Here is a 26101-nt window from a genome sequence, read left to right as displayed (position 1 = left end):
GAAAGTTGGAGAAGAGGCTATGATGAGCCCTGTTAACTGAAAAGCAGAATATCCACTTATAAGTAGTACCAATCAAATGTGTGTAGACCAGGGGTCTTCAAGGTTTTTTAAGCCAAGGACCCCTTAACTGAGAGAGATGGATCAGGGACCCCCTACATTACTGTTTAAAATTAAGTTGCATATTAAACTGGGCCTACAATAACGTGTAGGGCGGCCTAGAGCCTTTATACATACCTTCTAGTGCAAACAATAATAAGCTATTAAAAAATAATTGTTGGCATGATTTTATGAATCATGTTTTCATAGTAAACATAAATGTGGTACAGTGAATCCTTAGGATAAACTTTATCTGTGGCTACCTTTAGGCCAATCATCCTATCATCAAGGTTTGTTTTTTTTCCAGAAATAGGCCGTCTTTAATTTAGCTAATAATATTTGGATACATGTTGAGACACTTAAGTGTTTGAAAAAAATGTAAAAACTAAAAATTAACAATAATTTGGTGCCCCCCCCCCTGGCAGTAACTCTGAGGATCACCTAGGGTTCCCGGACCCCGTGTTTTAGATCTCTGGTGTAGAGGTCTGTATGGTTATACAGTAGCAGCCTGGTGTCATTTTCAGGCGATTTAATGGTTAGTCTCGCATTGCCAGACCTTCCTCCACAACGCTGCAAAGAAGGTCTGGCTAGTTCACACAGCAATGCGGGATGGGAGAAAAACGTGCTCCGGTCTATTGGCATTCCAATCACAATCATCTTGGCCCATGACACAGTGACGGCGCCTCTGCAAAATAGCCTCAAGAAGGAACTTATTTTGGTGGGACGTGTACGTTTAAAGGTTGTTTTAGTCGTGCAACAGAAAACTCCGATTGGACAGATAGTCTAGCTAGCTGTCTGGATTTACCCTGCAGAGATCTGAGGAGCAGTTAACCATAGTCCTCACAAATCCAGTTTAAAATTCCAACACAAAGAAAGCTCAAGGTAACGGAAATGTGGCCGAAAAAGAAGGGACATCCGGCGGAATTTCCGGCAGCACCTGAATAATTCCAGAAGTAAAACGTTGTTGATATAGACCAAATGAAGGTAAAGCCAGTGAAAGGCCGTGCATAATGGCACTGTGCTCTGAGGCTTCGGATTTACTTGCTGCAGGGATTACATGAATTTATACAGTATAAAGCACATGAATATCATTTCATAAGCATGTTGGGTCAAGTCATGAAAAAAAACAAACTGCAGGATTCCAGGCCAGGTGCGAGGTTCCTAGAGGCGTGAGGCCCCTGTGTGGTCACACACTTCGCATAGCCCATGCAACGGTTCTGGTGCAAGATATGAACAAATAGTCCTAAATGTAACTTGGTCAAATGCAGTGTCGCACAGAAACGTTTTTAGCCGTGATTTAAAAGAAGTTAAAGTTGAAGCCGACCTCAAGTTTTCTGGGAGATTGTTCAGTTATGTGGTGCATATTCTGCATCTTTGTGTGCTTCATAGTTTTGAGTCTGGAGACAGAAAGTAGACCCGTCCCAGACCACCTGAGAGGTCTGGATGGTTGATAATGTAACAGGAAAAACAGGAATTTACACCGGGGGGAAAATACAATACCAGCTGTTTTTTCTCCCACTTCCCGACTCTACAGAATGTGTTGATGTGTAATTGGTCTGCAATAGGAATACAAGATATAAGATAATATGGTACATATAATATTTAAAGTGTGTATGTGTAAAATGAGGACAAGGGCACAGGGAAGTTGTTAGAGACAGTCTAGGCCAACGGTCTTCAACATTTTTTAAGCCAAGGACCCCTTAATTGAAAGAGAGATGGATCAGGGACCCCCTACTACATGTATTGTATACAATTAAGTTGCATATTAAACCGGGCCTACATTAACATGTAGGGCGGCCTAAAGCCTTTATACCCTATAGAATACTAAGCTATTAAAATAATAATTGTTGCCATAATTTTATAAATCATCTTTTAATGTTACACATACATGTGGCACAGTGAATCTTTACAATTTACTGGATATGTGTGTGGCTATCTTAGTACTTACCTTACCTACAATATTGGCCAGTAAGCCTATCATCAGTGGGGATTTATATTTGCTAATAATATGTTGAGATTATGTTAAGACATATTCATTTTTGAAAAAAAACTTTCAAAAATTGATAATAATTTGGTGGCCCCACCTGCAGTGACTCTGAAGACCCCCTAGGGGCCCCAGACCGCCTGTTGAAGATTAGAACTGGAACTAGAAAGAATCCTGCAACTTCACACAGGAACAGCTATGTTTCAGATCATATATATATTTACTTATGTGTGTGTGTGTGTGTGTGTGTGTGTCTGTGTGTGTGTGTCTGTGTACTTGACCTCTGTATTGTTCCATCTTAGGGGATGGAAAGTCCCAAAGCCTCTTTCTCAGGTCCTTTGTGTCCGAGTGTTCAAGGTGTGTGGGGGAGTGTGGGTGTGTGTGTGTGTGTGTGTGTGTGTGTGTGTGTGTGTGCGTGCGTGTGTGGAGCGGTGTGGGTTGTATCCGGCAGCCAACCACATACAAGCTCTGACAAAGCAGGAAGGAACATGTCGCAGCCGGTCGACCAATGAGAAGCCTGGGCTGGAGGAAGAGGCCCCCGTCAGGGAAACCACTGCCAATGTATTAGGGGTTCAGAGCGCCAACAGACTTCCTATCCAACACGACTGATTGTTCTATCTCCCGGTCTATTTGAAGTCACTATTTTCATCTTTTACTCCATCTTTTTCTTTTTTTTTCTTCATCTATCTGTATCCTTGCTTTTCTTCCTTCCAAATCGATCCACCCCTTAAATCTCGAATCTCTTGGTGTCTCTATACCATTCTGCTCTCCATCCAACCGTACATCCGTCCTCCGTCGGTCCACGCGGCTGAAAAGTATGGTGGTACATTGCGCCGTGCTGCCGCCCTCATGTCCTCCGACATGTCCGCCCTGTCCATGAGGAAGAACAAGTCGTTTGCGCGGAGCTGCAAGCCCAGCGCCAGGATATGTACTCGGGAACACAGGGACGTCATGTAAGTTCAGACTCTATCTTGGTTTTTTTTTCCGTGAGCCTGGCACACTTTGTCTCGTTGACTTCATCTTTCGTTGTCCGTCTCGTCTCGGCTGTCAACTTTTTGTGACTAAATGTATGTATGTGTTCCCAGATAAGTTGACTCGAGGTTGTCCTTACCTGTCTTGGTTAAGGGATCAGTTTTACAACAAGTTGAGCCTGATGTAGGATGTCGTACGTTTTCTCATGACCCATTTGATCTAGAGGCATTTTGACAGCTTTCAAATATCTAAAAATATTCTATAAGCAATGTCCATTGTATTTCAAGCAGGCTGAAGAGCAATACCCAGATTGTACTGTCTACACACTGTCTCTGTGCAGCCAAGCAGTATGACACACTGTAAAAAATAAAAGAAGAAGAGAATGGAGATAGGCATCATTGATCTACTGCAGCAGAGCAGAGAGGCAAACACGTTATATTGAATGAGCAGAGATGTAGACTTGAGACTTGGTGACTTGGAGTCGACTCGGGTCACCGTTTTGTTGACCTGACAAAAAATAAATGACATAAGACCCGACTTTGACTTATAAATTAATGACTCGAGACATTAAAGTGCTGTTAGGTGCGGTATCTAAAAGAAAAAAATTTAAAAGCTCTACCAAACACTCAACCAGTGATGACTGTGATGAATGCCTAGTTTACCACTTATTTGAACAAACGTTATATCACTTACAGCACTTTTTTAAATAGTAGGTGGGAATGAGAAATCCATATACCTACCCAAAGAGCTCGATCTGTCAAATAAATATACAAACCCCAATTCCAATGAAGTTGGGACGTTTTGTATACAGTGATTGGCAAATCCTTTCCAACCTATATTCAATTGAATGCCATACAAAGACAAGATATTTAATGTTAAAACTGATAAACTCATTTTGAATTTGATGCCTGCAACATGTTCCAAAAAAGCTGGGACATAGGCAACAATACATTTGGAAAGTTGAGGAATGCTCAAAAAACATCTGTTTGGAACATTCCAGGGGTGAACAGGTTAATTGGTCATGACAGGGTATGAAAGGAGCATCCCAACAAGGCTCAGTCGTTTACAAGCAAGGATGTTTCCAACAGTTTAAGAACGTTTCTCGGCGTACAATTTAGGGATTTCATCATATACAGTCCATAATATCATCAGAAGATCCAGAGAATCTGAAGAAATCTCTGCACGTAGGCAGCAAGGCCAAAAACCAACATTGAATGACCTTCGATCCCTCAAGCGGCACTGCATTAAAACCCAACATCATTATGTAAAGGATATAACCACCTGGGCTCAGGAACTCTTCGGAAAAACATTGTCAGTTAAAAAAGTTCAAACGCCAGCAGATGTGATGGTATGGGGGTGTGTTAGTGCCCACAACAACGTTTATCAGTTTGAACACTAAATATCTTTCCTCTGTAGTGTATTCAATTGAATATATTTTTTTTTATTTTTTTTTATTTTTACATTTTACACAACGTCCCAACTTCATTGGAATTGGGGTTTTCAGATGCATCAAGTTGTAGAATGTTATAATGTGTGATGTTGTAGTTTGTAGTTTAAAAAGTGATAGGGAGGGAATATGAAATAAATCAATACTAATTTGTTTTGGCTTTTGATTACATTCATTTCACTAAATTCATCAGTCATACTTCTTTTGTACTAGTTATACAAACTAGCCAATCATTTTATTAGATGGGCTACTAATACCTTGTCCTTTCTCTTTATAAAGACCGGATACTACAGGTTAGAGTGCTTGACTTGCCTTAACTAAAGGACTCGACTTGGCTTGACGTAACCTGTGACTTGACTTGCACTAAAAGAATAACTGGAGACTTACTTGGGACGTGAGAAAAGATAACTTGGTCACATCACTGGGAATGAGGCCTGAATACAGAGGCTGGATATGATGTAACCACATTGCAAAGCACATTATTACGCACAGAAGTAGGTTGTGCAGTAGGTCACATCCTATTTTTTGGGATATTTCAGACGCTAGTCAATTTGTGAATACAGTCTTAATTTTTGTGTTGTCTTGTTCTGCCCAGTTTAATCCAAAGGGACTTGTTATCTGAAGTTCAGAAACCATGTCTGAGATGTAAGCAGCAGGGTAACTAGGAGAAGGGGGAAGTCACATTAGGGGGAGTTGACAGGTTTGGTTCCCACTAGAGAGGCAAACTTTTCTGTCATTTTGGGCAGAAAGTTGACATCCGTGGTCATTTTTCCAAAACTTTTGAATTGAGAACGCTGTGTGACCAAATCAGTCAGTAAAATACAAAGTGCCAGTGTCACAAATGGGGTTTGGTTTACATATGCAGCCAACGCTTGAATATCTACGCAAAGCATGACGCAGGCATCAAACCTAAATCACGGCTGTCTGGTGTCGTTCTCCTCAGAGACACATTTTATTTTCCAGTAGAGATAAGCACTCGATGCTGGTGCTCCAGTCACGTCACCTGTCAGTTGCCACGGTAATTTCTCAGCAGGGTTTTTGTCAGAGACAGAGAAGAGAAAAGGGAGCATTTACAGGAAATGTGTTCTCATTCTCGACCCCATGTCAGGGGGGGAGGGGAGGGGTGGGCATACAGTCAGGGCAAAATCTCAATGCTGTCGCTCTCTCTTGCTGCCTCTGATTCTCTCTCTACCTCTCTCTTCCTCTTTATACATATCTCTCTCTCTGTGTGTGTGTGCGTGTGCCTGCCTGTCTGTCTGTCTGTGTCTTTCTCTCTCTCTCTCTCTCTCTCTCTCTCTCTCTCTCTCTCTCTCTACAGGAAAATTCCTTCCTGTAGCAGTTATGGAAGTGTGACAGTTCCTGTGTAGTGTAATGGCCATATTTGGACACAGGAAGTGATGATGCATAGGAAAAGCTAAAGGTAGAGAAAGAGGACCTGGTTTTTCAGCTTTCATTAAGTCCACTGTTGCAGGTGTGTGCGTCAAGTATTAAGTTAACTTTCTGTTCTTTTTTTTTTTTTTTGTATTCTGTGTTTTGTTTTTTTGATAAGGAACCAGCAACAATATGTGTAAATCTTGTATGTTAATGTCCACCAATCAGATGACACCAGCAGCACCAGGTACTAGGAATAGACAGATTATCGGCCCTGGTCGATTATTGGGCCGTTTTATTGGCAGTTTGCAGATTATCTGTAACGGTGTTTAATTTGCTTGCTAACTAATAAAGTTGAAAAGTCAAAAAGTGCGCTACTTTGGCTCGGCAACAGCTCCGTGTCTGTCCCTCTGCTTCGGTTCCACTCACCACTGAGTCTGACTTAACCCTCTGAGGTCTAAGGGCATTTTCACATATCTTCTTAAAGGTCCCAAGACATGGTGCTCTTTGAATGCTTTTATATAGGCCTTAGTGGTCCCCTAATACTGTATCTGAAGTCTCTTTTATATAGACCTTAGTGGTCCCCTAATACTGTATCTGAAGTCTCTTTTATATAGGCCTTAGTGGTCCCCTAATACTGTATCTGAAGTCTTTTTTATATAGACCTTAGTGGTCCCATAATACTGAATCTGAAGTCTCTTTTATATAGGCCTTAGTGGTCCCCTAATACTGTATCTGAAGTCTCATAAAGTGACATTTTCATGCCATGGGACCTTTAAATTTACCTTTTAGGGTATTTGCGTAAAACCGATCCCCCATGTGTTTTATATTGAAATGTTCAGAACAAACTCAGCTTTCCGTATAGTGATGCCCAAATGTAAAGAGATAATTTGGCGCTAAAGCTGAAAAGTTGATTTTGTAATTCCTCAATCTCTTCTGAAAACAACCCTTAACTTATGATGTGTTGTACGAATTGTTTCGGTGCTTGAAATAAGTTTACCAATTTGTTTTGTATATTGCATATTGGTTCCAAATATCTGTTATCGGCATTGAAAACCAGTATCGGTCAAACCCTACCAGGTACCCTCACAAATTAAGGTATTCCCTGACCATGGTCATAACTGCGTCAAAACTGTTGCTTCTTGCACACTGGAGATGCAATTTTGTCTTGATTCTTTCCAAATGTTGGCACACACAGACTGTTTCTCAACCTATCATGGTCCATGTCTTGATTTGTGAATGATCTGTGTCACCACCACAGGCTGAAATCATTTGCAACAAAAACAATCAATATTGGCATTTTCAATACCATACCAAAAATTCAAAGTCATCGTTCTAACTTGTTGACTTAGTTTTCCTGTCAGTGTTTACAGTGTGCAACGATCCGTCACAGCCCTGTTAATCATTCGCCTGGACAAATAAACTGATCAGTTCACATTAACCTCTGTGAAAGTACTACTCTCAGTTTCTATTCACACCTACCGTACGTACACGAAAGCAGTGGAGGAACCGTTGTGGTCAGTCGTCAAGGGGAACAGGAAGCTCTTTATGACAGCCTCTGATCCTGGGCAGGACAGACACTTCTCTGTGTGGTGCTGCAGCTCGGACAGCGGTTCACCTACGACCTTTCCATCTGCTCGTGGTCATGTGATTGCATGTGTGTTTCCGGGACGCAGTGGGTGCTTGATGATCAGGTCTGAGCCTAAAACACACACTTTCCTCATAGCACAGAAAAGTCATTGGTTAGCCGCACACACCTGGCAGCTGTTGTAATCTGTGTCATAGCATTGCAGATGTTGAGGTAGCATGTACACATGTCAATTGAAATATATTTTGGCCCACAAATAACTAAGTACAAACAATTAGGCCATGCTGCCAAACAGAACAGCTCCAAATACCCTGTGTGAAATACCCTACGACAGTTGAGAGATTCTATGCACTCCACCTCCAATTTTCATTCAGTCTTCATCAGTGGATGTGGACTTTGCTCCATTTTCCTGCCGACGGATCTGCTGATTAATGATCCCGCTCACGGTTACATGCTATTTTAGGTATCAAATCGAATTTGTGGTTACTGAGAAGTCTGTCTGTTTATTAATAGGCTTCAAAAAATTTCAGACTTAGCAAGAAATCTGCTTATGTTCTTCAGTATTCACGTTGTGTTGTTTATGATGATGCTTTTCAGTTGCAGTCTATGTTTAGTGGACTTTTTTCAACCCGGGTTTTGCCTCGCGGACACACACACACAGGCTGCCCTAATCCCCTGATTAGTGGAGGTTGTCTATTGGACCGTTTGGATTTTCGTAAAGCTATAGTGCGTAGTTTCTGTCGCCCCCCGTGAGGAATTCTAAGTAATAACAACAACACTGTTGGTGCATCCACATGACGCAAGCCTTTGGTGATCGTGCCGCACCCCCACCCCTCCTCCACGCAGTTGCTTGTAGCGTTTATCCCTACAAATCAAGGAGGATTAAAATGAAAACATGACAAACTCTTCAGAAGAGGTAATTATCTTGTAACTTGTATCGTCTCCAACGCTGCTAAAAACGCATCACTCAAGCTGCTGCGCGCGAAAGTCGCTGGACTACTCCATTTTGTAAACATAGCCATACAGAGAAATCCAGAGAGAGTTGTGTGGAGCGGATAGTCTTAATTAGCTTTGTAGCAACTCATTTGGCAACGGCTTGAATGTAACAGACGTCCATTAATATAAAATAATTGCACATTTTAGCTTTAAGTGGGCATGTATGAGTTACTTATCCATAGTCAGTGTATTATTTAGGCCCGCCTAAAAAAAATGGACCTTAGTTTAAGTTATATTCAGAATATTTTCACTGCTTTACTGTCAGACAGCGTTTTACCACAGGGCACTGAAACCTCAATCTTCTAAGCCATCAAAATCTCAGACAAAACTTTTTTTTTTTACCACCAGGACACGGGAGTTGCTAGGCTACCGCTGCCTCAATCAGTTAGTTTGTTTATGTTATTGTATGACTTTGGTGTTTTTAAAGGACACTCTGAGTGTTCTGTGAGGTAAAATATTGGTTGTTTTTTTTTGTCTTCAATGGAGTCTGGTGGCTTTAAACAGAGTATAGATAACGGTTTCAGTTCCTAGTGGGACAGGGCTGTCTGATAGCAAGGAAAAGCGGTGAAAGAAATTCTAAATATGGCGTACACTTAAACTAATTTAGATTTTTTTTCAAGGTGGGCTAAAATACGTTTAGCTGCTGCCCCCATCCACAGCAGTTCATTGCTTTGCTTCTGTGCCGGTACTCCTGTCTGCTTTTCCAAACTGGGTTTGTGCAGATTTCCATCTACTGTAGCTAATACACCGACTATAAATAAGTACCCATGTTCCAAAATTAACTTTTTTGTCCACCACCCAACTGGCTAGTGAATGATCAAATTTTACCAGCCGCTCAATAGATTACCATTGTTTTTTTTTTGGCTGGTTGTTAGTGAAGAAAATCTACCAGCCACTTATATATTATACCGGCATTTGGCTGTTAGGTGGTGCTAATTTTGGACCCTGTAAAGTACCTCATACAATTCCACTTCAAAAAAATCTGAGCTGCTACTTTTAAGGAAAAACTGCAGACTCTATTCGGGGTGCCCAACATGTTTTGATGGTAAAAGAAAATGACAGTATTTGAATATAATATGCTTCCAAAAAGATCAGGTTTGTTTGTTTGTACAGAATGTCCTTTTCAATCTAATTTCACCCAGTTTTTCCACAATATGTGACTAGCAAATGACCAATTTGGCAGACTGAAGGCACAACGCCTCCCAAAACCAGCAGGATGTGATGCAGGCTACAGTCCAGGCCTGACAGAACAACAGCAGGGAAGCATGTGCTGTTGTCTGTAGGTCACAGACTTAAGACAGCCACTGACACCAAATATTAACCTGTGTATAGACTGTGTACAATATGGATGTAAACGTCCTTAAATTAGAGCTTAATGTTAGAATGGGGGTGGTGATTGCTTTGGTGTGGGAGATCTGGATGTGATTCCCACTGCGATACATCAACCAATGTGTCCCTGAGCAAGGCACTTAACCCTGAGTTGCTCCAGAGGCGTACGACCTCTGACATATATAGCAATCTGTAAACTGTCATGTTGTCATGGGGAAATTCAACAGGAATATGTCCTGCGACGTGATTCATCAGGGGTTTTCTATCTCACAGTTTGCACTAGTTTCATTTTCTGTTACTGTGGTCAGTCCATTGTTTGCTGTAAGAGACAGCTTTACAGACTTACAGATAAGAGGTTTGCCAACTCAGAAGAGACACATGCTTTTTCACTACACGACAGCAGTCAGAAAACTGATCCATCATGTTGGGTTGTAAAGCAACTTCTGGAAACGTAGCCTCTCAGATAGGATCGGAGTAGTCTATATCCACGACGTTCCACTTCCGGGGATTGCTCCGTCGCCGCTGGAAATTCCGCTAGATGCGCCTCTTTTCGGCCCTTCGTACCTTCCGCTTCCTTTGTGTTGGCATTCTAAACTCTGGTGGATTTCTGAGGACTATGGTTAACTAATCCTCAGTTCTCTGCAGGGTAAATCCAGACAGCTAGCTAGACTATCTGTCCAATCTGAGTTTTCTGTTGTACGACTAAAATAACCTTTGAACGTACACACATTCCACCAAAACAAGTTCCTTCCCGAGGTTGTTTTGCAGAGGCGCCGTGGCTCCGTCTTTCTTGGTGCCGCCAAAGACGATTGTGATTAATTTAAAGAAATGCCAATTATACCAGAGCACGTTGTTCTCCCATCCCGGAAGGCTGTGTGGACTAGCCAGACCCTCCTCCGCAGGGCTGTGGAGGAATGTCTGGCAAAGCAAGACCCTCCTCCGCAGCGCTGTGGAGGAAGGTCTGGCAAAGCGAGACTAGCATCTGAGGGATGGGGACCTGTTGTCAGCGTGTGTTGTTAGGATTTCTGTAGTGTAGCAGCTTCTTTGCTGTATTCACATTTGCCCTGTATCCATTTTAGTTTTTCATTGGTTCAGATGAAAACTGTTTATTTTATTATTTAAAACAAAAAAACATAACAGAGGATGATGCCCTTATGTTGGTTAAATTCCCACCCCAACATCTGTCAGTTATCTAAACTTTTAAACATTTTTTGTCTGTTGCTGCTCTACAGCCACTGAACTTACTTTTCCATTAAAATGGACTCACAACATCACATAATAGCCTTGAAAACACAGTGTTACAATCTAAACTATGAAGGGGACTTTAAATCCCTGTTGAAGCCAGACATTGTTTTACGTTGTGTGTGTTTGTGTGTGTATGTGTCTAGGGAGGAAATATGTTTGAATGAGTCTGGTATGTGTTCAGCTCCTGTGCTTTCCTTCCGTTCCGGAAAAACTCTGCTGCTCTCTGATTAGCATCTCTGGCTCATAAACCTCTGCAGAGTTCAGGATGCGGAACTTTGAATAAACCAGCAGGGTGAGAGGGTTCAAAGCCACAACACACTTTTATTCTCTTAAAACGCGACATCGACGTATTAGACTGTATTCTGTGACCCTACTGACAGACTTCTCATTTCTCATTTCGTTCATTATTTCCTCTGAGTGGAGGAAGTCCCTCAAGAATGCATTTGAACAAACCGAGTGAATCCCGAGTGAATCCCCTGGATCTCATTCAATTTATCGATGACGGAATCCCTCTTTTCTGTTGCCTCTGTGCTGTTTTTCTTTCATTTGTTAGTTTTGTATAATTTTCCTGAAAAAGAGACTTTTCTTTTTTTTTTAATTTTAACAACATATTTATTTTATTACCCCAACGGTTCAGTGTCACGACAAAGCGCAGAGCTATGTTTTCAGTAACAACAATTTAGATATTAGTGTGTCATATTTGTAATTTTGTAACTTTTCAACATTTCCTCTTTGGTAATAGATAGTTGTAACATCATACAAATCACAACTTTCTTCATTTACAACTATCAGGGCAACTGTTGGGTGGAAAAAACAGATAAAGTCTGTCCCTTGTGTGTCTGCCTGTTCTGTCACCCGAGCACATCTTTTTCCTCTATCTGTGGGAAAGGGACCAATGCTTAAACGTATAGAGTTGCAGGCCACTTCCTCTAGAAAACAGTGCAGTCAGTGTCATCATGTTGCTTCAGTGTTGTCTGCTAAAAGACACAGTTAATCTGTGTGTGTGTGTGTGTGTGTGTGTGTGTGTGTGTTGTAGCCTGCGTTCGCTGGTTAGTCTGTGACTAAAAACTCAGCGACATTATGACAGATTGTCTATGACAGAAAACCATGTGAGAGGTCACTGAGATTACCGAAAACAGGACTAAAATTCATACTTGTAACCCAAGTGTGTGTGTGTGTGTGTGTGTGTGTGTGTGTGTGTGCGTGCGTGCGTGTGTGCGTGCGTGCGTGCGTGTGTGGCCTGCGTGCGCTGGTTATCAGTTTACAAACCGCATGATAACACACACACAAACTACAGGTCACCCAGGGGTCAGAAACTAGCAGCAGCTCCACCCTAGTTATTTATTTATTTATGTCTTACATCAGGCAGGTTTTTCGCCTCCATTTTTATTTTTTTATTTTTATCAGCTTTCCGTTCTCACGCCCTCCTCCTTTTTCTCTCTCTCTCTATTGTTCTTTTTTAATTCTTGAAGCCTGACTCAACGTTGCCTTTTTTGCCAACAGGGTTGCTAAAAGGTACAATTTAAAGCTATTTTTTTATTTAAAGCTATTTTTTTTATTTGAAGCTATTTTTTTTATCCTCCGTGTCCCCCTTGGCTACAAGTAACTGCGTGGAGGAGGGGTGGGGGGTAGCGCACGATCACCGAAGGCTTGTGTCATGTGGATGCGCCGACAGTGTTGTTGTCATTACTTAGAATTCCTCATGGGGGGGCGACAGAAACTACGCACTATAGCTTTAAAATGAAAGTGATTGGTTGAATTTCTTTGAGCAGGGTTTAAGAACAGACGCATTGTTTGGCATGACATTTATTGCACATTCAGCTACATTTAAGTCAGTATTTCTTCATATTAGAGCAGCGCTGTAAAGTTCATCCGCTCGTGCAAAATCGGTGGTGCTGGAAGCTTGGTGATGAAGTGACTACAGGGCTAGGCGGTGAATTACTATAGCTGGCATAACTAACACACTTCCCAGCCAGGAACATGCTGGCCTTAGTCAATCAGAGCAGCTCTTGAGCTGTCACATAGCAAGCTAACAACCTGCCAGTCATTGCATGTCAAGGTCCCTTCACACATAGAACAGGTGGAGAGGCAGATTAGTTTAAGTACACTGCGTAGACAACCATTCCTGCAGGGTTTTATCTCTGGGAAATGGAGTGGATTTTGGTAAGTCCTTGTAAATATTGAGTTCATTATTTCTTAGCGCGCACACACACACACACACACACACACACACACACACATCCTCCCTTCTTCCTCTGAGGTCAGCAGATGATGCTGTTGATAGACTGGAAATTACACATAAACACATTAGAGGATGAAGAACTTCACTTGGGATGTTGATGTTGACTACTGCTATCTCCGTCACTCACACACACACACACGCACACACACACTCTCACACACACACGCACACACACACAAACACAAAGCCTTGAACGCCTAAGTAGGCTGCACTATCTACGTTTCAATGTGTGCTATGTGCGAGGGAGGGCGAGAGAGATAAACATCATCAAAGGCAGCCAGAGAGAGAGAGAGAGAGAGAGAGAGAGCGAAAGAAAGATCATCAGAGAGAGAGAAATGAAAAGGGAGTGGGATCAGAGGAGGCAGAGAAGCAGAGAAAAAAAAAAAAAACCTCTCAGTTTGGATCAGATGAGACGCAACAGTGAACCCACTGAGGACAGAAAGAGAAGGAGTTTTTGGAGTCTGTCATGGACCTGCTGCCGCCGCTAGCGTCTACAGTGTTAGCCTCCGCAGTCAGCCTGCTGAGGGACAGCGCTGCTGTTCAGAGCATCACCAGGAGGCTCAACAGGAGGTAGGCGACGCATGAGCAGGTCAGGATGACTTTCTAAAGAAAAAAAGAGTTTGGAGACTGAGAGATATGAAGTAACTGTCCATAGCATCAGCCAGTAAATCCAAATAACTCCATCCGTCCAATCACTTTATCCATTTATAATAATGACGACTGGAATTCTGGAAACTCAACTGCATGCCTCAAGGTTGTGTTCATGACAAGCATGTATAGTGAATACACACACCCAGTGGTGGAATGTAACTAAGTACATTTACTCAAGTGCTGTACTTATAAGTACAAATTTGAGGTACTACTTTTTAATGCCATTTTCTGCTTCTGCTCCGCTACATTTCACAGAGAAATGTTGTACTTTTTACTCCACTACATTCATCTGACAGCTTTAGTTACTAGTTACTTTACAAATTAAGATTTTTTTTGCACACGAAACACATGTAGTTTATTAAATATGATGTTTTATTACAAATTAAACTACCCGACAATATATCGGCCTACAAGTCCAGCTGAAATGATCAGACCATTAAACACACAACGGTTTGGATCGTTTCCAGTTTCTAAAATGTGAGGATTTTTCGGCATTAAGTACTTTTACTTTTATTACTTTTAAGTACATTTTCCTGATGATACTTATATACTTTTACTTAAGTAACATTGTCAATGCAGGACTTATACTTGCAACCCCTGATGAGTGGATCCTCCATGAACTGTATATCACAAGATCTTGCATGGTGGCTCAGTGGTTAGCACTGCTTCCTCACAGCAAGTAGGCACTGCTAAGTACTGGTTTGGATCCCCAGGCAGGGTCTTTCTGTGTGGCGTGTGCCTTTTCTCCCCGAGTTTCTGTGGGTTTCCTCTGGGTGCTCTGGTTTCCTCCCACCATAAAGACTCCTGCCAATACCCTTCCCTTAGTCTCGCTTTGCCAGACCTTTCTCCACCGCGGCGCTGCGGAGGAGGGTCTGGCTAGTCCACACAGCATTCCGGGATGGGAGAAAAATGTGCTCTGGTTGGGGTCAGCCCTATGTTCCCACATCCCAATGATCCTACAGCCGTATTTTTCCACATTTCGAAAGATTATTTTTTCCCACTGAAAATTAGGCCCTATGTTCCCACAATTCTAGGACATTTTCAAAATAAGGTCTTGCGTTCCTACATTTCCCTTCAAGGGTTTGTGTTAGGGTTAGGGGTTAGGCAAACATAGGGCCTAATTTTGGAAAAAAATCTTAGAAATGTGGGAACATAAGGCCTATTTTTGGGAAAAAATCTTAGAAGTGAGAATTTGGTCCTAAATTTTCAAGCAGGTTGTGTTGGCTCTGAATGTGTCTGACGGCGTGATTTTGGGTTGAGGACTTTAAATTAACAACCAAACATTTCCAATTTCAATCCAAGTTAACTCCCATGTGGGACAGTCAGAAATAATACGGCACAGCCTCACAGGGGCCTGTCATGATGTATACAGTATAAGTAAGTTTGCACCTTGTCAGAGCACAAATATCTATATTACAAGATACAATAAGAAGCCCTTATTGTCATGATTTGACAATGAATCAACGAAATTGCAAATGCCCATCCCAGTGGCGTTTAAAAGAAACTATATTATATTGCACACATCCGTGTTTAGAAGATAAAAAGAAGAAAATTCATTCAACAACCAACATTCATCATAAAACGTCTTGGTTGTGATAATAAATAAATATATAGCACAGATTTTAATACTAATATAACACTACACAGAAAATGAATGTAAGAACAATAATAAAATGCATTATGTGTGTAGATTTAGAGTGTGGACGGCCTTAGGAAAAAAAACTGTTCATTAGTCTGGTGGAAGGTGTTCTGATGGACCTGTAGCGTCTCCCTGATGGCAGGAGGTCAAAGAGATGGTGGCCATGGTGACAACTGCAATCTTTAATGACGTGTTTTTGCTTCAGAAAGGTAGCGGGTGTTTGCGATGTCCTGGAGCGAGGGGCGAGGGCAGCCGGTGATTTTTCTGTGCAGCGTTGAGAACCCTCTGAAGTGCTTTTTTTGTCTGCTGCTGAGCAGCCAGCATAGCACGCTGTGAGGCAGTATGTTGTGATGTTCTCTATTGCAGAGTGGTGGGAGGCTGCCAGCAGCTTTCCACATATCTGATACTGGAACTCGCAGTGAGTGCAGACCCTGCTGGGCCTTCTTGACAGCAGCTGTAGTGTTGGGAGACCAGGAGCGATATCTCCTGATGTGTGGATTCCCAGGAATTTAAAAACTGTTTCCACACTGTCTCCATTTCTGAAGATGGGAGTGTGTGTGGGGAGGGGGGTGGGGGAGATCAGCTCTGCACTTTTGGGGGAGTTTTGTATTTTGCGTTAAGGTTGTCGTCGGGACACCACACCGACAGTTTTTGAACCTTGTTTTGGTAGGCCGACTCATCCTCTCCCAAGATGAGTCCCGCTAAATTTAATAACAAGAGTTGGAGGTATGGATTCCTGTGCAGTCATCATGTGTATAAAGTGAGTACAGTAGTGGGCTCAGCACGCAGCCTTGCGGGGTGCCAGAGCTGAGTGCGAGGGTGGATAAGAGGTGGCGGCCAAAATGTCATATAGGCCTATGTATTAATGATATCATAGTTGTATTGATACCAATGTACCAATGACACTAGTAGTCTAGTAAAACATCTATTTTTTGTCAACTAAAGATAACAGTGGCACACAGGGATTACAAATGCCCCCCCTATATGGACAGTAATGCTGTGTCTTGAAGCAGAGTTAGTTTGTATTGAGTTTGTACTTTTTATATTTAAAGCTTACAGGAGACTGAGGAACAAGATCATTTTTACTGCTAACCCAAATCCAGGTGCAGATACATTTTTTAAAAGACAATGAGGTTCATTTTGAGGTTCTGACTTCTTTTTTTTAGGAACTACTCCACTTCTTTAAATAAAATGTATCCCACATACTAAAAGCTTAGCTGGTTAGGAAGCAAGTTTGGTAACAGAGTGGTTATGGGTTTGAATTCTTTCTGGATTTTTTCTTTTATCCGCAAAACTAACTTCTCCACGAGAACAGAGTTGCTGTTGTTTCCGCTGGGATTCAAGCCTAAATTTCCATGATCTTGTGCGACTCCTGAGGTGATCTGTCACACAACGATGCAATAATGATAACGTCTCCTGTTTCTTCCTCTCTGGTAGAACCATGTCGTCTCTGGAGATGTGCTGGCCGGTGCCGATGCGAGCCATCGGGGCTCAGAACCTCCTCACCATGCCGGGAGGAGTTTCCACTTCAGGATACCTCCACAAGAAGGGAGGCAGCCAGTTCAGCCTGCTGAAATGTGAGTTCATGTTGAAAAAATTAAGTGTGGGTGGACACAATGAGCAGAAGATCTGACAATGTATTGTAATCTGCAGTTATCTTTTTTTTTGCATTCATTTATTGAGCCAGCAACTTTTGCACCTCAGTCAAACCATGTTCAATTTCATTACCCAGGTGGATGGATGGATGGAAACGTTTTTAATATCTGTTGCGTGTCTTACAGGGCCACTGAGGTACATCATCATCCATAAGGGCTGCGTTTACTACTTTAAGAGCAGTACCTCTCCTGCACCACAGGGGGCGTTCTCTCTCAACGGCTACAACAGGTCAGTGAAAATTCTTCAGCTGCTGACAGTCCTTAATCGTAACGTTGTAGGAAATGAATACATAACATTGTACCCTGTCTTAGCACAAAATGACTAATATAGCATAGGTGTATTGATAACAACCAGGGGTTGATGCATAGACTGTGTAAGTGAAGCCAAAACATCCTGCTCGCAAGATTGTTTCTGTCACTTAAGGTAGTTTTGATCACGCTGATGTTTGTTAAAGTGTTAATTTTTGGCATAAGTTTGTTTTTTATTAGTTATTTAATGCTATAAAACTAGGGTGAAACTTCATGATTGAAAGCTGCGATTGTCTTGCGATTGGCTCCACCGCCTGATCACTACTGCGCACACTCTTGCTCCAAAATCACAAGACGGCAGCGCCTGTATCTGGGATATTTTGGCTTCACACTTATACAGTGGGGGGGGGAGTAGGGATGGCATCATCCGTCTTTATATACAGTCTCTGATAAGAATATAAGAATAAGAATAATCTGATAACTCCACCATGTGATGAGATCTGGCTTTCAGAACTCATTCTCACTCCAAAAATAAGCTACTCCAATAAGAAAACAAAAGTTCAGCAGCAGAACCTTCTCATACCAACATAGCAACTGACAGAGTGCTTTTATAGTTGTCATGGTGATAAATTAACTATTCGCTCAGCGTCTCACCAGACTGTGGACATGTCCCCTTTTATGGACATAATGACAGTAGCTGGTAGGGCTGGGTACCAAAGATTGGTACCATAATGTCTTTTTTTTTTTTTTTTTTGCTAAAATGGATTTTATAAAATTGGTATGGAAAAAAAAAAGTTTAGGAACCGGTATCGAAGTCACTGTATCGGTATCGCCATCAGTATCAAACATCTTTGAACGATACCCAGCCCTATCTACGGGACAGACAGCCACCAGTAGAGGTAGTTCATTATGGTAGAATAATGGTAGAAATTCTTGTCTTACTATCACAAGGATGGATTCAGGCTCACAAACAGAGTTGAAATTAGCATATTTTCCTTCGTGGATAGAAATATTTCTTCCCACATTTCTCCTCCTCCACAGAGTGATGAGAGCAGCAGAGGAGACGACGTCCAGTAATGTCTTTCCTTTTAAGATCGTCCACTTCAGTAAGAAACACAGGACGTGGTTTTTCTCTGCAGCCAGCGAGGACGAGAGGAGGGTGAGGACAACCACACATGTACTCATACATACTCTCTGTGTGTGTGTGTGTGTGTGTGTGTGTGTGTGTGTGTGTGTGTGTGTGTGTGTGTGTGTGTGTGTGACGTGTCCCCACAAAGATAGTGCCACAAACCTGTGCGTGTGTGTGTGCGTAGTAGCTCACATAACTGTTATGCCTTTTTAATAATAATATAATTATTAATAACTAATATTACTATTTTTTGTGCCATTTCACACATTGGAATTTGTCCATCTTATACAATGAATTTTCAATTAGTTTCACTAGTGTTTTTTAGCCCTATATGAGCTATTATTGGCTCACAGGCTGTAGGGTGCAAAAGTCACACATTGTCTTCTCAATTGTCCTGTTGTTTTGTTTTTACAGAAATGGATGCGATACCTGCGAAGGGAGATAGATCACTATAACGACAGAAAAGATCCCCAGATTTCAAGGTAACGACACACTCTAGACTCTTAACTGTCATCCCATGTGTGATACGGAAAGTATTTAATATACGAATAATAGTTGTCTTGATATTAGAAAACAGTTAAAGCATCAACTATATACGATACAAGACCCAAAGCACACTTGAACTGAAAAGAGAAAATGCAACGGCGGTGCAAAACCTCAGCCGACTTTATCGGTGTGACCTCGGTCAACCCTAACTCTTGACTAAGAACTTTGCAAACTCATCGATAGGTTGCGACAGCCCAGTGCAACATTTTCCCAGCAGACTAAAGACACTTAAAAAAAAAATGCATTCTGGAGGCTAATTTATAACTTTTGCAGGCAAATAAAATGGTTGTTTTTGATTACTAATCTACCAGCATGGAGATTTTTTTTTTTTATTCAGAACATTTAGCCGTTCATCTGTCTGTTTTGTAGGATATAATGCCAACACGTTTCCATCTTGTAACAGCCTAATAACCAGCATTAATGGCTGCGAAATAGTCTCGTTGGTTGAGCTAGATAAAACTAAACAGAACAGAACAATACAGTAAATAGAAGCCAAAAGTGATTGGATTAGATGTTAGCTTTTGGCTAGCTGGCAAATTGGGATAGTAAATGACATAATGAATAGCATAAGAAAGAATGTGAGAATGAAAGAAGAATGACTTTGAATGAAAGAGTGTGTCCTCTTTTGTAAATCATAATGATGTAGCCAGGGCTGCAACTAACAACTATTTTCATAGTCGATAAAAAAATAATAAATCATAGTCGAGCTGTCGATTGTTTTCTCGATTAATTGATTAGTTTGGTCTATAAATTGTCAGAAATTGGTAAAAAAAAAAATTTCAATCAGGTTTCCCTAAAGCCCTAGATGGACACCCTCAAATGTCTTATTTTGTCCACAAGTCAAAGATATTCAGTTCACTGTGACAGAGGAGAGAAGACACTAGAAAACATACACATTTATCATGCAGGAATCAGAGAATTCTGAAAAAAACGGCTCCAACCAATTAACTGATTATCAAAATAGCTGCCGATTCATTTAATAGTTAACAATTTATCGATTCATCTTTGCAGCTCTAGCTGGAAGCTAAGCTAACTGGCTATCTTATAGCAATAACAGCTAGTTTTAAGAGCAGACTAGCAGCTATCCATATATCTACATCCTGCAGAACATTTCATGAACCTATAACGGCCAATAAAATCCACTCACACTTGATGTATGTACCTTTTTTATTTTTATTTATTTTAAATATGTATTAATGATAACATTTTCTTTGTTGCCATAGTGACTCAGAGTCAGATGCCGACAGTTTCTATGGCAGCATTGAGAAGCCCATGGATATTAAGCACCCCTTCAATAACGCAGAAGATGGTAAGACCACCTTCATGAATACAGTACATACCTGCAGGGTGCAATTCGTGAAGAAAACAGGACGGGGGGGGGGAATGTTTTTTTGATAATGCACAACAAAACAAATCATGCAAGAATTAAATCCCCCTTCCAATTCCAATATCATGGATATAGTGCCACTCGGCCGGCCACGCCAAAACGCTTCACACTTCAATATTCAATGGCAAATAATCTCAAAACGAAGTGGCACAACATGGTGTCAACATAAAACACAGCGCTTTCACTATGCGGCAAAAACACAAATGCTTTCACCCAGGAAACGCTCGTTCGTTCCTCGGGAGTGTTTTTAATCCAAACCACGATCTTTTTCCTAAACTTAACTAGTCGTTTTTGTGCCTAAACTTAACTGTCATCGCCGCATGACGCTCCCTTTTTCTGGCTTAACTCCACCACGTGGCCCCTGAAAGGAGCGTCACCTGGTGGTGCCTGTAGCCGGCTCACAGTCACCTGTTGGCGGCTAAACAACCGCCGCTGGTAGCCGGCGTCCCGGAGCTCTGTAGCGGCTAAATCCAACCAGCAACTGCTGCTCGGATTTTATCGTTCTACGGCACTACAGACTGTTCACGGTACAGCGCTTTACTTAGTTTAACATACGTCTCAGTCCTTCCAGAAAAATGTTTTTTGTGATTGTTGCGGGCGAAAATCCTTGATTATGCGGCACGTTTTTCTTAAAAAATGCGATGGAATATGCGGGATATTTTTATGCAATGAAATTTGGGGTTGATGAAAAAGAGAGAAAAAAAGTGATTCCCACAACACCCTGCTTTTCGATGATGTTCACGTCGCGTAATTACGTCACTTGGCAACAGGGGAAAATGGCTGTTGTGTGAAGTAAACGCATCATTTTTCAACTTTCAGCTGAGATATATGTGACTTTTTTGCAACGGAAATGCGGGGATTATGAAATCATGACTTCGATTTTAGGTATATCATTAATATATGGTCGACGCTATTGGTGAAGTAGATGATCACTTTGAGGAGCGGGCTGAATAAATTTTTTCCGCAGAGGCAGGGATATGTAGATCAGAAAGGGGGTAAACAGCAAATCGCACCCTGCAGACACGTAACGCACCCGTTCTACCTGCGTGTTATTACACTGCGCTATCTCTTCTTTCTGTGTGTAGATTACGGGGAGGATGATGATGACGATGACGATGAGCCAGACTATCTGAAGCCAGACGGTGACTGTTCGCCGACATCGACAGGTGACGCAACCCACCACACATACACACTGTACCGCCTGACTCTCTGACATAAGAACTGATAGTAGTGAGGTCGAAGGTCACGTGAGGAGACACAGAACCCACAGTGTCTTCGTCCCGCACTACCTCTCACACGCTCTGGGACTTCCCTGTAAATGGACTACAAGCTGAGGTGAAAGCGACAGCTAGAGGGAAATAATTTGGTTGAAGGAAGCGAGGACAATAAAGAGAACTGCAACTGGAAAAACACCCACACGTTTTTTGGATATTTTCGTAATTTTCAGTTTCTATTTTTTATGAGAGTATTAAGAAATGTGTGAAGATTTGATTTTAAATATACAACATTTTAAAATGTAAATGAAAATCAATTAGGAAAAATACTGTGTGATTGTTAAAAAAACAACAAGGTTGATTTAACATGTATGTATTGAAAGATTCACACTAGTTGATATTAATTGAGGTGTATTCCAGCTACCACCAGCGGACCTTGTTCACTGTAAAACAGGAAAGATAACCACTTATTTAAACAATCGGCACATTTTTCAAGGAAAATTTATAAAAAATTGGAAATGTATTAAGCCTCAGATGCATAAAATGTGCAGTTATGCACATAATATAATATACAGTAACACTTTATTTTGATAGTCTGTTGACACTCTACCAGTAGCTATTGGACATATAGGGAAAATCAGAGTGCAATAAACATTTAGGGAAACAAACATTTACAAAAAAATACTTGTAACCAAAACAAACTAGTCTGATTTTTATTTTTTATTTTTTTTTACCTCTTCAGGTCGACCCGCGGTGCCGCCCCCCTCCTACCCTCCTCCCCCAGTGCCGGCAGCATTCCAGCTCCGTCAAGACTCCAGTCCAGGTTTCCACAAAGGCCCGCCTCCTGCCGTCCCGCCTCTACACAGAATCCCGACCAGCCCGCTCCCCAAAAAAACCCCGCCCTGTGCCCCCCCTCCCTCCATACTGAAGGACCCCAACAAAGGCCCGCCCCCTCCTCTGCCCTATGCCCCCCACCTGCACAGGTCCATTTCCCCCACCCCTCCGACTCCTCCTCCCCCCAACGCAAAGAAAACTCTTCAGAGCCAGGTGGCATCAGTGGGGGGGCCTGGGAACAATAAGAGAGACTGGAGGTCCCAGACCCCCGCCACTCTGCCCATCTGTGAACAATTAGAGAGCAGGATGGTCCTAAATGGTCCCGCCCACCGCTCCCTTAATGCTTTGGGGAGCCAATCAATGGGCAGCAACCACCACAAGGAGACGAGCCAGCCCCGCAGCAAGCCGTGCCTGCCTCCTCAGGTAAACGTTGGAGGGGCTAACCTCAGACCTGTGATGTCAGACGCCCCGTCACTCAACAAGCCGCCACTGCCCGGCCACCCTTCCCTCTCTCCTCTACTTAGAGCTGGACTACTAAATAAGCCGCCGGTACCTAAACCTCCTCCGCCAACATTGAAACCCGCGCTGCCCGCAGCCAAGTCCAAGCAGCCGGGCACACCGCTTCAGTAAGTCGACTTCAAAGAACACATAATAACAGCGGTGTCTAACACAAAAGGTGAGTCTGGTTGAAGCAGCAGCACTTAAGGCTTTGTCTTCCCCCCCAGAAGAGCATCTCCAGACGGCCAGAGCTTCCGTTCGCTGGGAGACGAGACGCCCACAGATTTCAGGAGGAAACGAGACTCGTCCAAACACAGCGGAGGAGACGACTCCGACGAGGACTACGAGAACGTAAGAGAGACCGAAGTGATGTGACAACTGACACGGGCTTTCACTACGGGCCTCTCAAACACATCCTGTATAGATCCTTTATCCCGCGCGCAGGCTACAAGACTCTTAAGTCAAATGCGGCTCATTTCACACGATGTTTTTGTCCCCGACTGTTGTCCTGTTTACGGGAAGGTGCCCCAACTACACAACTTGCTGGGTTTAGGTATGGGGTCATGAGCCATTTTCTCAGGGGATACCCAGAGTCACTGCTTAAGGATGAAGCTGTCAGTCTTGGCCCCTGGCCATTTGATCACATTCATCACAGCGTTTGTTTTGTTAAGGTCAGCATCAACGTACAGTCTGGGCGTGAATCGAGCGAGTGAACTACACGACCAAGTATGTCGGGGGAAACCGGCAAATCTGGTAGAGCTTCTGACGAGTCATGTTTTGTTGCTCATGATTAGTTGGAAACATTACATAATCGCTAAAGCGCTGACATAACGAAAGAGCGACTGCTCTTATTGCAACACACACACAGTGGATTTATGCCCTTGAATTGAATCACCACCCGGGTTTTGAAATGATTCTGTAGCAAAATACCGTAGCAGCAGACACACTTGTAGAGAAGGACTGAGTGCCCCGTTTCTGTCCGTGTCATGTTGTAATGCAGCTGCCAGCAAGTCGGTAATTCGCAGCATCTCAGATTTTATGGAGGACTTTACACATACTGTACTAAGGGCAAGGTGTAAGATTTAGGTTGTAACTTAGGACTACTTTGGAACTATTTCAACTGGTGCGACCGTTAAAAATGTTAGTTGCACAATAAACTCCGTCCTAAGTTAGAACTTATGTTTAAACTAGTCTACGTTTGAATTTACCCATAGCTGGTGCAACCCAGCGCTGATTTCAGACCAGGTGTACTGAGAGATTATAGCATACAATTTAAGACCAAAGTCTGACACTATCTCATATCTTAAGACTATCTTTCATAATGTCACTGAGTTTTTAGTCACAGACTATACAACAAGACTTTTGATATTGTTGGAGCGTCTAGATGGAAAAAAGAGTTTTATGACCACCTTACACCAAACGATTGAGATGAGGGGAGCGCTGCTCCAACTCTCAGGATTTCATTCCGATATTGGAAATTTGTCTGCGACAGCGGAATCACTTGAAAAGTCGTTAAGCGTAGATGACTGCATTCAATTCTCGTGGCATTACAAGAAAACCACGTGAGAGGTTGCTGAGATTGCCGAAGACAGGGCTAAAATGGATACCTGTAACTTAAATATTTCTACAACTACAATTCAATTCCTCAAACTGAATTTTGTGCATTTCTAAATCTCAGTATCTTAATGACCTATATTTGAGCCAATATCAGTGCTTCAATAAACACATTGTGTTTAACCAGGTGTTTCTATCTGCAGATGCAGCTGCCAGACTCCGTGTTCATTGATACGACTGAATCCAGCTTCGTGGAAAAGTAAGAAGGATGCCCTTTTTTTGTAATATAGAGTTGAATAACTGAAATGTTCCTTCAGCAGGCCCCAGCTCTGCTACTTTGCAGAACATTTCTGCCCTCTAGTGTTGTATTGCATGCAATTATTTTTTTCGACATTGCCTTTATTTCCTTTATTTGTGAGGTAGACGCGTAGTAGTTGCTACATGTATTCTGGTTCAGTCTTTCTTATTTGCAGCAGTAACTTCATTACAGCTCATAGCAATAAAGTAATCTGAAATAAAAGACAATATTTAGCCTGTGATAATGTTTTCACAGTATGTGCCCCTATTGATAACCTGTCACCTGTGCAGGTTGTTCAGAGAGAGCCCCGTGCCTCCACAGGATGGACTGTACGCTATCAGGAACTCAGGAACCAAAACATCAAAGGTAAAAAAAAAAAAAAAAGTGGTTGCTGTGGTCAGTGACTTAAAAAATTATGAAAAGGTTTCCTGTCCACTGCAGAAATGAGTGTCGCTACATAGAGACAGAGTGCAACGCGTCATACTCTGAAAACCACGCCCTCGGGAGGGGAAAACAATCAGTGTCACAATATGCAAGGGCTGAAACATTAGAAAAGTGCCTGCCTGAGGCGCCTGGGTAGCTCACCTGGAAGAGCAGGCGCACGTATATAGAGGTTTACTCCTCGACGCAGCGGTTGCGGGTTTGACTCTGCCCTGTGGCCCTTTGCTTTCCTCCTCTCTCTTTCCACTTTCATGTCTTCACCTGTCCTATTAAAATAAAGGCCTAAAATGCCAAAACAAAAAAAAACATCTCTAGCTAGCTACATGCCGGTAGCTAGCTAAAAACATCACATTTAAGCATGTCAAAGGATTATTTTAGCAACCTATGTCTACCAAAGAGGACAACTTAGCTGTTTGTAAGCTAATGTTAGCTATGTGTTAGCAAGCTAAGGCACCTCCAAACATAACACTATAACACAAGTTGCAGACTGTGTAGAAAACGTTTTAGCTTCACTTACGGATATATAGTTAGCTTAAAACTGTCATTTGGATATTTGACTTGGTAACAAAATGCTTGCTGCACACATAGCATGGGCATGTCGTTGTCATGTTATGGTGAGAATCCCAGTATTTCCATTTATTCTCCTGATTCCTTACACCTGTATCAACTTTTGTCTTCATAAAAGTTTGTTTTTTTCAGTTCAGCAGCTTAAAAAAAAAATTCCACCACGCAGCAA

General features: G+C 42.1%; 1 protein-coding gene across 6 annotated transcripts in view; it reads left to right on the top strand.

Annotated features, from left to right (window-relative positions):
* Positions 1-26101, top strand: part of sh3bp2 (SH3-domain binding protein 2) — a 61462-nt gene that overhangs the window by 33455 nt on the left and 1906 nt on the right. For 3 of the 6 annotated variants that reach the window (XM_028601780.1, XM_028601778.1, XM_028601779.1), the window contains 10 exons: positions 16998-17137; positions 17342-17444; positions 18506-18623; positions 19008-19075; positions 20363-20448; positions 21612-21692; positions 22483-23200; positions 23300-23423; positions 24830-24885; positions 25215-25290. In XM_028601780.1, the coding sequence (XP_028457581.1) occupies positions 17002-17137; positions 17342-17444; positions 18506-18623; positions 19008-19075; positions 20363-20448; positions 21612-21692; positions 22483-23200; positions 23300-23423; positions 24830-24885; positions 25215-25290 (1566 nt within the window). In that variant the 5' untranslated portion in view covers positions 16998-17001. Of the gene's footprint in view, positions 1-2664; positions 3034-13691; positions 13841-16997; positions 17138-17341; positions 17445-18505; positions 18624-19007; positions 19076-20362; positions 20449-21611; positions 21693-22482; positions 23201-23299; positions 23424-24829; positions 24886-25214; positions 25291-26101 lie in introns of those variants that run through there. The other 3 variants (XM_028601777.1, XM_028601774.1, XM_028601776.1) reach the window with 3 other exon arrangements.

The sequence above is a fragment of the Perca flavescens genome, chromosome 16 (assembly GCF_004354835.1).
Source record: "Perca flavescens isolate YP-PL-M2 chromosome 16, PFLA_1.0, whole genome shotgun sequence".
Taxonomy (NCBI): Eukaryota; Metazoa; Chordata; class Actinopteri; order Perciformes; family Percidae; genus Perca; species Perca flavescens.
This window is presented reverse-complemented; position numbering and strand designations above follow the sequence as displayed.